The sequence below is a fragment of the Sprattus sprattus genome (genome assembly GCF_963457725.1).
Source record: "Sprattus sprattus genome assembly, chromosome: 13".
In the NCBI taxonomy this organism is placed as follows: Eukaryota; Metazoa; Chordata; class Actinopteri; order Clupeiformes; family Clupeidae; genus Sprattus; species Sprattus sprattus.
In genome coordinates, this window is record NC_137911.1 from 27498129 (window position 1) to 27511609 (window position 13481).

At 44.0% G+C, this 13481-nt stretch overlaps 1 protein-coding gene across 1 annotated transcript in view; it reads left to right on the forward strand.

Moving 5' to 3' along the window:
* Positions 1–219: 219 nt before the first annotated feature.
* Positions 220–13481, forward strand: part of prkd1 (protein kinase D1) — a gene marked incomplete at both ends in the record, with an annotated part of 54135 nt that continues 40873 nt past the window's right edge. Inside the window, one exon of the mRNA XM_080849570.1 lies at positions 220–384. Coding sequence (XP_080705696.1) covers positions 220–384 — 165 coding nt within the window. The remainder of the gene's footprint in view (positions 385–13481) is intronic.

A 13481-nucleotide genomic window follows, 5' to 3' on the forward strand; every position in this document is an offset into this window, starting at 1 on the left:
TTAAAACATATCTGACGTCTATGGCTCCATCATCGTATTTCAGTGACCAAATAACTATTTTGCTTTGCGGTGTGATTCAATGCAAACTCTTATCCGCGGTTCTGTTTTCTTTACTGTTGACTGTTACGCGTCCGCGGCGGTCTTAGCGCTTTTGACCAGTTAACTTAAAAAAAAAAGAATAGTGTCCGGTCACGATCGCTTTGACAACCGGGGATTTTCATGAGTGCTCCTCCGGTGATTCGTCCGCCAAGTCCCCTCGCAGGGTCTCATGGCATCTCCTTCCAAATTCAGATCGGGTTGAGCCGCGAGCCCGTCATGCTGGACTCCTGTGACTTCAGCCTCGCGCACGTCCGGGAGATGGCATGCTCCATCGTTGACCAGAAGGTAACAGTTGTCATTTTTCACCGGTTTGTGTATCTGTGTGTGACATTTGGCTGATAAATCACAGGGGACCATACGACAGTGGACAAAGTTGGCTAACTTTACATCAAAAGTTAGTCCTTGCATTTTGGTTGGCCAACGAATTCATTCAAAACGAAATATATTCAATAGCCCAGTCTTTTATGTAAATAGTAAAACTGTCATTTAGTTCGGTGACTTTCAATGTTCATCGTGGGGGATTGACTGCCAGTTAGGAAGTAGGCCTGTTTAGCCTATATGTATATGGACATATTGCCTAAACAACTGTCAACCCATACGTTGTTATATATGGTTCACTGTTAAGCTGAAGTCCGCCTAAACACTGATGTGACGTGAGGGAGTCTGTCAGACTGTTTGATGAGTTGACGGTTGAGATCGATGAGCCTTCCTGTACAATCACCTCGGGCTCTGGGACCTCCGTGCTCCCCAGAGTGTTCAATGACTGGGACTCCTGTCTCACCACTCGTGCTCTGGCCCTCGCCCAGGCTGGGATGGTGTGCATAGCTACTTGTCCCTGGTTTGTTCCTATTAGTAATCAATTACAATGGGACACTGACAGGCTGCCATACTGTATTACACACACACCATTTGAAGAAGAGTGGTGCAACCAGACCTGCTACTCAGATGATGCTAAAGGCTGTGTAGTTGGCACAGTAAGTGGAGGAGACAGGTACAACTTTGTGTTGTGATGTATATCATTCATTTCCAGATCCACACATGCAACATGACATGCTATTGCTTAGGACTATTTAGTGTGCATTTCTGAAAGTTCCCAAAAGTGACAAACCAGGACATTGCTAGTTTGTTAACATGTGCTAAATGTTAGCTAACAGAGTCAGTCTGCACTCTTTTGGTTTTTGTTTCGTCTGCTTTTTTGGTTTGGCGATATATTGTTGAGATGAGACATGGATTTAGATGGGTTGGGTGTGCTGTCACAATTTGTTGGTCAATTATGCTTTATGCTGCTGATAACTTTAGATCTATAACGAGAACAAAGATCAAGTCCAGTAGTGCGAGAATTATAACTTGACTGGAAGATGCAGAAGGGCACCAAATATGATGTTGATTAACTGTCATCATGTAATTAGCTTCTGGATGCTCCTAACTCCTAGATTAGTGACTGTGGTGGAGAGGGGTATGACCTGACTGTCGAAGGTGAGATGAGTTATGGAGGATGACTGAACCTGGTGTGTAGTGCCAACAAGAAGGGCTTCGGTTTTGTTGCTGTTCAACTGGAGAAAGTTGTTTCTCATCCATGCCTTTATCTCCCCAAGACAGGCAGTGAGACATGACATGGCAGCAGAGGGGCTTGGGGCAGTTTTAATGTACAGCTGTGTGTCATCGGCATAGCAGTGGAAGTCTTGCGGTAGTGCGAGAATTATAACTTGACTGTAAGATGCCAAAGGGCACCAAATATGATGCTTATTAACTGTCAAGTAATTTGACATCAGAAAAGTGTCAGATAACTTTGGTTCTTCTGTCACTGCATCTTGTATGCATCCTACACCTATCTATTCTTCCCTTCATCTGTCCATCATGGAAAGTGTCATTGAAATGAAAAAGGCCTAGCTTTCATGGTAGTTGTCAAAATATGTTTGAGATTCACTAGCCCCTATGTCAGTTGCATACATCAGCACCCAATCTGAAAGACACCCCAACAGTTGAGGAGTTGTCTTTGTTTAATTGCTAGTTTCATTTAGGAAACAACTGATAAAACAGTGCTGTAACAGCAGAGAAAAGTTTTAAAGTCAGTGTGACTTACTACATTTACACACATAAAGTGTAGGAAATGTTTCTGTAGTTGTTTGACACCAGCTTTTTCTTGCTTCTTGTCCCCAAACATTTTGTGACTCTATTTGTGGGTTAACAGAAGCAACCATACCATTAAAACTCATATTTCATCCCTTAGACCAGCTTATCTTGAGCACATATTTTGTTCTGTATTCTTTCGCCTGGTTTTAGTACTATCCAAGATGTTGAAAACACCATCCTTCTTGTGATTACAGCTGTTCAAAATGTGAAGAAGCAATAGCAAGTCAGAAGGATACAGCTTTTCCCAAAAGTTGGGTAGATGTCAGGATGCCTTATATGGGAGAGCAAGCCACCCATAATGAACAACAGATCCAGTACTAACTCCTTTAACACCTCGCAGACACTTATCATGGCAGTGCAGTCCTCAGGAGCATTGATTCTCAGAATACTTAACACTTCAAATAGAGGGATGTGAGATATTGAATTTGTGTGTGAGTGTGCATGTAATTGCGTGAAAAAGAGTGTCTTTGTGTATAGTATGCCTGTGTGATGCATGCATGTGAGTGTAAGTGTAAGTAAGTGTGTGTGTTTTTACAGGATGTGTTAGTATGTGTGTGTGTGTGTGTGTGTGTGTGCATACATCTAGCTGACTGTTTGAAGGCATGTTTTTCCATGTGTTCTTGAGAGTTTGTGCACATTCCCTGGGTGTGTGTGTGTGTGTGTGTGTGCATACATCTAGCTGACTGTTTGAAGGCATGTTTTTCCATGTGTTCATGAGAGTTCGTGCACATACCCTGGGTGTGTGTGTGACATTTGGGTGTTGAGCAGTCAGACTTTGGTACTCTCTAGCAGTGTGTGGCAGTGTTAGTGTGGATGTGCTAGGGGCAGTGGACCAGGGGGATGCTGCCGTGCTGCTCACCCACAGCTGTGTCTGTGGACATGCCAGACCCAGGCCAGGAGCTCCGCTCCTTCTCCTCCGCTCCTCCTCCTCCTACTCCTCCTGAAGCTCTGCTCCTCCTTCTCCTCCCCCTCCTAGAGCTCCGCTCCTCATCCTCCTACTCCTCCTGGAGCTCCGCTCCTCCTCCTCCTGGAGCTCCGCTCCTCCTCCTCCTTCTCCTCCGCTCCTCCTTCTCCTCCTCCTAGAGCTCCGCTCTTCCTCCTCCTTCTCCTCCGCTCCTCCTCCTCCTCCTCCTGGAGCTCCGCTCTTCCTCCTCCTCCTGGAGCTCCGCTCCTCCTTCTCCTCCTCCTCCTAGAGCTCTCCTCCTCCTCCTCCTGGAGCTCTGCTCCTCCTCCTCCTTCTCCTCCGCTCCTACTTCTCCTCCTCCTCCTGGAGCTACTGTAAGGGGGTGTCTAGGTGATGTGCACTCCATTTCAAAATGTTTGGTACTAACATACGTGGAGTGCCATGAAGTTTTGAACCCCATTAAATGCAGAGAGGGTGTGTTTTGTCAACACAATGTAAAGTGTGAGGTGCTCTAATTGTGGAGAAGACAGGCACAATGAAACTGTGTTTTACGACTCTTGCTGAAATTAAACCTTGTTATGTTATCAAAATAAACTGAAGTTCAAGTTCAAAATGATGTAACATTCTACTATCCATAATGCATACTATGTGCCTTCGTAAGGACTTATATTCATAATGCCGCACAAAGCTTCGTCTAATTCTTCAAAGTGGTCAGGTCTTGAATGTAAACAGATTGAACATGTTATGGTATAACACTGCTAACACTTTATTTGAAGGGGTGTGCATAAAGCCTGTCGTGACACCTGTTATGAACACGAAGGAGTCTTTAGGAATATGTTTATGACTGTTGTCATTAAGTGTCAATCTGTAAATTGTAATTTTAAATGTCAAGTTAACATTGTTTGGGATGACTTTGTAATGACAACTTGACATTAATCAAGACAACATAACCTGTAAATATTGTTGTTATGACAACCTGACATTCACCAAGACAACATAAAACATGCCATGACAGGCACAACTATCAAACTAGCTTTAGCTTTATGTGCTAATATTACAATAAACTGTCATGTGGTTGGTTTTGACATTGGCTTTCATGCACATCCCTTCAAATAAAATGATACCACCATAACACTTTCTTTATTTGTCCTGAACATTAAATTGGTGTCTTCATTTGCCATGCCTTACATTACTCATTTACATTTAGTCATTTAGAAGATGCTTTTATCCAAAGCGACTTACAAAGATGTATATACACATTTCTTACATCTACACTGATGGCTCACATGGCTCAGGAGCAAGTAGGGGTTCAGTGTCTTGCTCAAGGACGCTTTGACAGGGAATCGAACTAGCAACCTCCTGATTACTAAATGACTTTTCTACCTCCTGTACCACTGTCGCCCCTACTCTTATTCCCAATTTGAACACTGACCTATAAAGGAGCGTCACCCGAGTAGAGATTCTTTATGTGTCTATCAGCGTAGAAGGCAAACGCACGTAGGACTTCACACAGCTACTGGAGCTGTGCGCCTTTGGCACACAGGAAGCTGAGCTGCCCACTTGTAACATATTGCCTGGACGTAGGCTGTGGAGGTGGAGGATGCTGGCTTCACTCCTGCGGCAAGCAAGCCAGGGCCATAAAAAGAACCAAATGGTTTCTACTATAAATAAAAGATTTTTCTCTATGACACATTCCTTATCCTTATCCTGCACCCTCTTCCACAGAACCAGTAGAGTTCCATGTAAGGCTTGCAACAGAACTGTTGACGTTGACACAGAAACATTTATGCTTTGGCACATATTGGCAGAGCCCGCATAGGGGGATAGTAAAAAAAAGACCATCTGATTTTTCTGTGGCAGTAGTCATGTAATAACTTTAGTGTGTGGTACTATTACTCAAGTGACTTTAGCTTTGAGGCATTAATATGCCCAGGAGATTCCTAACGCAAGTGACCACTTACCCGCCTGACACGGCCTGTACTCATTAGGGACATTTATGAGCTCTCACATACATGCAGAGCTCTGAAAGACATGGTGTGTGTTTGAGTTTCTCAGGGTTTGACGAACAGACAACAAATTGAACAAATTCAAGTTCATTTCCTTCCAAATACTTTTTTTTTTTTTTTTTTGTACTATTTTAATCTTTTCATACAAATCTTCACTTCAATAAAAACAAACAAAAAACTATGACAAACTAAAACAAAAACAGTCAACCAAAACAAACATCTTGGCCGCAGAGGAAGCTTGAAGCCTCATGCAACAAAAAAGGTTCTGTGGTTCAGTCTTTCCAGAATACACCACAATAGGTGGCATATCAGGTACGCCGTAATGAGGATAAAAGTCCTTTTTTCAGTAAAAGTCAGGAAGCTTCAGTTCAGTCAATGAAAACTAAAAAACCTTCATCTATCATGAAGATTCACACCAATGGTACTGCTGCTGGCCGAATTCAGCATTAAGTCTAAACTGTAAATTGATGAGAAGTGTTGAGATGTCGTGAATGAAGACATTTCTCTCCTCTCTCTCTTCTCTTCTCGGCTCTTTTATCACTTCCCCACCCCCGCCCTCCGGGGCTTCCTAACTGGCTGCGAACAGGCGTCTTCATCAGTCCCCATTAGGCCACTGCATTATCAGCCTTCATTAAAAGTGTGGTGCCTTTGTTCTTGGCGCCTTTTTTTTTATATATACATTAGCTCCTATTCCGGTGCGATCGCAGTTAATCAGCCGACACCGACCGCTCTCACCGTGAGGAGTGATTACTTCCTGGTCAGTCCGATGTCAGCGTGCGGGTTCCCATGGCGCCCAGTTGAAGCTGCAGGCCCAGGAAATGCCCCTGGCCCCTCTTCTGGATATGAGTGCCTCCCTAATTTCACATGGCATCTCTTTACTGCTATGTCTGTTCTTGCAGCTGATGCCTTTCTTATATATATATATTATATATATATATTAAGGGAATATATTATATTCTTATATATTATATATATATATTACAGTATTTCTCTGTTCCTAAAACACATTTTTTCAAAGCATGCCTCGGTTTCTCCTCGGTTGCTCTAAACACAAATCCCAAAACCACTCACACAAAATGCAAAACCCTTTATATCTCTTGCAAAATGACACTTTGGTTTCAAAACACTATTATATCACCTCAAAAGGGCATTTTGTTTTCAAACAACAAACACAGACCATTATTTGAGTAGACATTCTAAGCATTGATTGAACACTGATGTGCTCAATGGAAAACACTACTATGAAATGGGAAAACACTAGTATGAAGGCCTTATCAGGAGTATTATGCCTTTTCATCTCCAGTGTTACTGTACGCTTTCTTCTGTTGTAAAATATTGTAACTGTATAATGTTTTAACTCAAAAATGAAAGAAAAATGTAAAATAATAAAAGGACAAAAAAACTAGACTGCATCCTGTTCTTGCTCAAGACAATATCGACAATTGTTGTGTTGTGAAACATCTGAAAATACAGTTTGATTTGAACATTTGATTGGATTACAATACAGTACAGTTATGTTTCTGTGCTGATAGGACGTAATCAGTTGTGGAAACGTATATGACTTACTTGCACATAGTCATATCATACTGTAATTGTTTGACTCTATCAGAGTTTCTGTCAAAAGGCACCCTGTACACCTGCTTCATTCTCGAGATGTTATGCCTTAGAACATGGTCCACTGTGGCTAGGCTCTTTGTATTGATGTTTAGGAATATGTCTTGGTCATCAATGGTTGCACTTTGTATTTGTTTGCGTATACTGTAATTTTACAAATACAGTACAATGTAAAATATTCTACAGATACAAATACAAGAATACTATGCTCCTGATACAGTAAGGCATTCAAACTAGTGTTTTACTGTCATAGTAGTGTTTCTTACCCATTCTCTCTTCTGAATGTCCGGAGAATCGGTGCAACTGAGAAGGGGCTTATGTTTGGTTGAACCCTCTGGCCAGCCTTGCCAGCCTCCTGCATGGTCAAACCCATGTTGACCACATGGTTGAACACATTGGCCTGAATCTCATCAGAGATACAGTAATGGCTCTCCGTCTTGCTCTTCCTCTTCATCATTTTCCTCCTCCTCCTCCTGTTACTCTCACTCCTCTGCCCCTCTGATCACCACTCACTTCAATGTTGCCATAAATTTTTCTCCAAAATAGGAGCTAATGTTTTGATTTCAAATTGCACAACAGCTTTGGAAATGGAAGTTTTGTCATTTGATTAGCAGTGTTTTCTGTTTGAACACAAGGAGGTTTTGGCATTGATGAAGCATGCAAAGTAGAGAGGATGGTGTTTAGTGTTTTGAAGAAAATGTGGTTAACAATTGAAAACTGTGTCTAAAGCAGAGAATTGTGTGTTGTGGTTTGAAGAAAGTGCGGTTAACAATTGAAATCTGTGTTTAAAGCAGAGAATTGTGCTTAAAGTTTAGCAGAATTGGTTTAGGGAGTTGGCACTTGGGTTTAGTGTTCAGAGAAACCGAGGCATGTTTTGAAAAAATGTGTTTTAGGAACAGAGAAATACTGTAAGGGTTGAGGTGATGTGGGCTCTTGTCCAGCTTATGACCCGTTGAAAGAGTGTATGTTTTGGCGAATAGAAAATAGCCTTTAGATGAGTAATTGTAATACTTGTATTCTGGTGCCACAGTACAATATAGCTCATGGATCACCTCCATTGGTTAGTCTATGGCTAAGGGCTTTGTACTCTCCTCATTGTACTGCTGGAACAGGCTTTTATGTATCTTACTAGAAAGCTTAAAAAAACGCTATCTCAGAGGGTGCATTATAAGCTTAGCCTCACCGGAGTGTTGTTCACAGACGCAGACAATGTAATGTCCCCGATGTTATTTCTAGTAATTTAGATTTTGTAATTGCTAAGTAATTCATACACTCCCTTCAAATGGAAATGACTGCTATTCTCACTTATTATTATTATGCCCGGAAACCACAGCAGGCCATTATGCAAGCGACACCCAAGGAATCACACACAGATGAGCTTGGACTGAATTCACTTACTGTATATGGTCATCTCCCCCCACCAGAGTTTCCAATGCAGGAGAGAGAATGGGCCCTGTTGTTGCTTGGCAACTGATTATGATTGCATGGTGAAGTACCCATTTGAGTACCATTATCCAGAAGAGAGCCACATGTCTGTGTGTGCGCGTGCGCACGCATGTGTGTGTGTGTGTGTGTGTGTGTATTTGGGATCTTACTGTAACATGTATTTATCAGCCTGCATGACAGCTTTGCATGATAACTCTGTGGCTCTGTGTGTGTGTGTGTGTGTGTGTGTGTGTGTGACTGTGTGTGTGTGTGACTGTGTGTGTGTGTGTGTGTGTGTGTGTGTGTGTGTGTGTGTGTGTGTGTGTGTGTGTGTGTGTGTGTGTGTGTGTGTGTATTGTGTTGGTGCGGTAGATGAAGGTTGCTCGGACTCCTTTGTGAAACAGATGTTTTTGGAGAAGGGCCAAAAGGCAGCCGTGTCCTCCAGGCGCATCAAAGAGATGGAGAGAGAAAGAACAAGCGATAGAGAGTCTTAGATGGAGAGAGAAAAAACAAGCGATAGAGAGAGAGAGAGGGAGAGAACGAGAAAGCGCGCGCAAGATAGTTCCTCCTCCTCCAACTTGGCACCCTGCATCGTTCGACAACACCATAGACGCTCTCACTGCAAAACTCTACCCAGTCTCTGGTCTGACTTGGGTGTTCATCAAAGGTGCATTCTGGGATAGCCGTGTCCTCCTCCTCCTCCTCCATAAAAACAAAAGTAAACAGGATTTGTTGCCATGACCTGATTTTACACGAGAGCCTTGCATGTTTTGTCAGTAGCTCCCCTTCTACCGGAGCAGGGATGACATGTTCCTGTAATTGAAAATGACTGAAAAAACAAGCTCTGTTCCCGCTCAATGTTAATACAGTTTGCCAAAAGGTTAGTGCATTTTTTAACTGCACTGGAAGCCAGCGCCTGGAAAACACAATTATCTCTAGAAGAGCGATGGCTGCGGCTGAAGAGTCTGACTGCTGCCCTGTGATGTTCTCTCTGCCTGCGCTACCTGTTTGTTTGTTTACTTGTTTATTTATTTCAACAGACCTTGAGAGAGTGGTCCAGACTAGTAAACAGGCTGATTGATTGTGACTGTGCCAGAGGGCGAGGACATGATTGGATGAGAAACTAAGCGCTGGCTGATGCAGTGTCCACATGATGAGGGTTCAAATGCTGTGTTTTTTTTTTAGCAGTGGTGCTCTCACACGAGGCCCTGGTGCTGGTGCTGATGCTGATGCTGATTCTGTTACCTTAGCGATGACTCCCCTGATGACCTGTGCCTGCTGCTGCCGGAGTAGCAGAGGAGTCAGGTGTGCAGCACATATAAATGTGTCTTACGTAGGTCTGGAGAGCAGAGAAGACCTGTCTGGTACCATTATTACATCATTAAACATACTCTAAGACAATATCCTGGGGCTCTGTGGAAATATTAGAAATAAGCACATGTCACTGTGTTCATCTAATATCACAAGCAAATGTGGTTCATGCTTCACAGGGAAGACCATGGAAGAGATATACCTACTAGCAAAGGATAGGGAGAGGTGGAAGTCATTGGTGTTGGCCCTGTACGCCACATAGGCGTAAAGGTTGATGATAGTCATGTTTCACACTCTATTATTTAGATCATTTAGACAGTTTTATTACTTTACAGTTGTATGTATTTCATGTTCCAGCTCGACATTCAAGCGTAATTCAATTGTTTGTCTTCTGGAGTCACTTGAACTATATGAGATATCAACCCCTAAACATGTATGCATATGTTCACGTTCATAATATGTCTGTAGAATTCTTGATTGTGACTGGTCAGTAGAGGCATGCAGTGGTCTGGTCTTTTCTGCCAGGTCAGGGACAGAGGTTTGTTTGGATTCATGTGCCTGCTGAATGTTAATATATATAGATGTCTCTTAATATATGATGGAACTGGAATTATTGTTATTATTATAGGTAAAGATGTACTGCTCTGTATCTACAACTCACTCTAAATGTGTACTAGGTCTGTCTCTCACTGAGATCCAATGCAAATGACATGTGACCCTCCCCTCCCCCTCTTCCTGCTAGAGGCCTTGTGTCCTGGCATCATCCCCCCATAGGTGAACCTCTGACTGTAACCCCCACCCCCCCTTCTCTCACCTAAAAGGGTGTGGCCCTTCCCCTCTCCCTTTGTACTGTAACCTGAATTGTATAAATGCGATAGCATACTGCTATCAGGTTAGACTTTCCTTGAACCAACAACCAAGAGGGGTATCCACGTTGAAATACAACCTCCAGAAAACTGACTCTGCCTCCGGTCCATTCTTCAACTTTAGCGGGCTTATTAGTATTCTATCATATATAATATATATGGTGTCTCTTAAGAAGAACTGCATGTTAGACTGATGCCATGAGTTGTATTTTGCACAGTTAACTATGGAGTTCCAGTTGGCCACTATAATATAACTGTTACACATGAATCGATTTCTATTAGAGTGAAGCTGTTGATTTGTATGGTGCATGTCTATGTCGTAAGCAGGAGAATGTCCAGCCAACCAGTGATAACACATTAAAGGGGATGTAATGCAGACAGGGATTTGGGGATTTATTTGCAATTGGGATTTATATATAGATACGCACATGTATGTTTACTTGCTATAATACAAATGTATAATCCTTTAGGCCCTGCTGTGTCATATATAAGCCTGTATGAAACCCATCTGCATCAAGTTCAAATATACAGTGGTGAAGGACTGTTATAACACTGTGAGGCATGGATACCTATTTCAGGGATTTTCCCATGATGCTCCTTATGTCTGTAGATCTGTAGGGCAGCACATCCTCTCCTCTCCACACAGCTATAAGATCTGTAGGGCAGCACACACATCCTCTACTCACAGCTCTAAGATCTGTAGGGCTGCAGATCCTCTCCTCTCCTCACAGCTGTTAGATCTGTAGGGCAGCACATCCTCTACTCACAGCTGTAAGATCTGTAGGGCAGCACACACATCCTCTCCTCACAGCTGTAAGATCTGTAGGGCAGCACATCCTCTCCTCTCCACACAGCTGTATGATCTGTAGGGCTGCACATCCTCTACTCTCCTCTCCTCACCACTAATACATTTAAAGTTGGGTCAACTAAATACCAGGCTTTAAGTACTGAATACATAATGTTAATACGTTAGTAGAACTGTTTGGGTTTACAGTGTAAGATCTGTAGGGCTGCACATCCTCTCCTCTGCACACAGCTGTAAGATCTGTAGGGCAGCACACACATCCTCTCCTCTACTCACAGCTCTAAGATCTGTAGGGCAGCACACACATCCTCTCCTCTCCACACAGCTGTATGATCTGTAGGGCAGCACACACATCCTCTCCTCTCCACACAGCTGTAAGATCTGTAGGGCAGCACACACATCCTCTACTCACAGCTGTAAGATCTGTAGGGCAGCACACACATCCTCTACTCACAGCTGTAAGATCTGTAGGGCTACACATCCTCAGCACACAGCTGTAAGATCTGTAGGGCTACACATCCTCTGCACACAGCTGTAAGATCTGTAGGTCTGCACACACATCCTCTACTCACAGCTGTAAGTGGCCTCGAGCCATGAAGGAGGCGAACCTGCCATGGCATTTAATAGCCAGATGAAAATGGCGTCACCACTGCTCCTTTTTCTTCTCCATTTTCGCTCACCACCTCCTCCTCCTCCTCCTCACCACTTCCTCCTCATCCACCTCGTCCTCCTCCTCCTCGTCCTCCTCCTCACCACTTCCTCCTCCTCCTCCTCCTCCTCCTCCACCTCATCATCACCTCTACCTCCTCACCACCTCCTCCTCGTCCTCCTCCACCTCCTCCTCCAGCAGGGCCAGTAGGGCCCGGGCGCTCGCTGTGAGCGACGCTCTAATAATGTGCGAACATACAGCTATTAAGGTGACAATGAGAATCTTAACAGTTCCTAAAAGTGCCTTTTAATGAGCCTCCATCTTCCATGGGTGCCATGCTCATCCAGGTTGCTCTCTCTGTCGCTATCAGCCGCACACACACACACACACACACACACACACACACACACACACACACACACACACACACACTCTCACACACACACACATACACACACACACACACACACACACACACACACACACACACACACACACACACACACACACACACACACACACACACACAGTCTAACTGTTGGAGTTCAGCAGCTCAGTGGGTGTGAAGGAAACAGCAGGAAATGAGCGTGATCGCACAGCGAGGTTTAAATATGATGTACTTACGGCGTATTTCTGCATATGTGAGTGCATGTGTGTAATTGTTCTTCTGTGTGAAGGAGTGTGCACCATATGCAGTGGGCTTATTGGTTGTCAGGATGTGTGGGGAGCCTGTGTATGTGTGACATTCCATGCTTTGCAGCTGTATGCAAAGGTGTGTTTATAACGGTCTTTACTATCTTCCTTTGTGTGGGTGGGACTGTTGGCAGTATCCTTGAGAGTTTTCATGTGTGTGTGTGTGTGTGTGTGTGTGTGTGTGTGTGTGTGTGTCTGTGTGTGTGTGTGTGTGTGTGTGTGTGTGTGTGTGTGTGTGTGTGTGTGTGTGTATGTGTGTGTCTGTGTCTGTGTGTGTGTGTCTGTGTGTGTGTGTTTGTGTGTGTGTGTGTCTTGTCTGTCTGTGTGTGTGTGTGTGTGTGTGTGTGTGTGTGTGTGTGTGTGTGTGTGTGTGTGTCTGTGTGTGTGTCTGTCTGTGTGTGTGTGTGTGTGTGTGTGTGTGTGTGTGTGTGTGTGTGTGTGTGTGTGTGTGTGTGTGTGTGTGTGTGTGTGTGTGTGGTTGGAGAGTGAACTGCTGTGCTGTCCCACTGGTCATACTGGTAGCCACACACTGCTACCTTTCCCCCAGCCCGCTCAAAGCCCAGTGGGGAAGAGTGAGCAAGGCAGCTGATTGGTCGTTGGAGTGTATGCCACGGCCCGTGAGCGGCATCGACCCGACCCATCGACTCAGGGGGGCATGCTGTGCCGCCACTCACACACATCCAAACATGTGTGGGCAGCGAGCAGCTGGCAGAGAAACGGCACGCCGCACACAGAGAAAGAATCTTCAGTGTGCGTTCAAATGCGCAACCCTTCCTGCAGGGCACAGAAGATGGATATTTGTGTTGTGGTATTTTTTTTTGTTGATTTTCTTCTTCGGATAACGGCATAGGTCGGGCAGAGTTACACTCCATAGCTTTATACGAGAACACAACACTGCCGATGAAAGTGGATGGTGTTAGATTTAGGCGTTTTCATAACTTTCACCTAATATGATTACATCTCAACAAACCCCCTG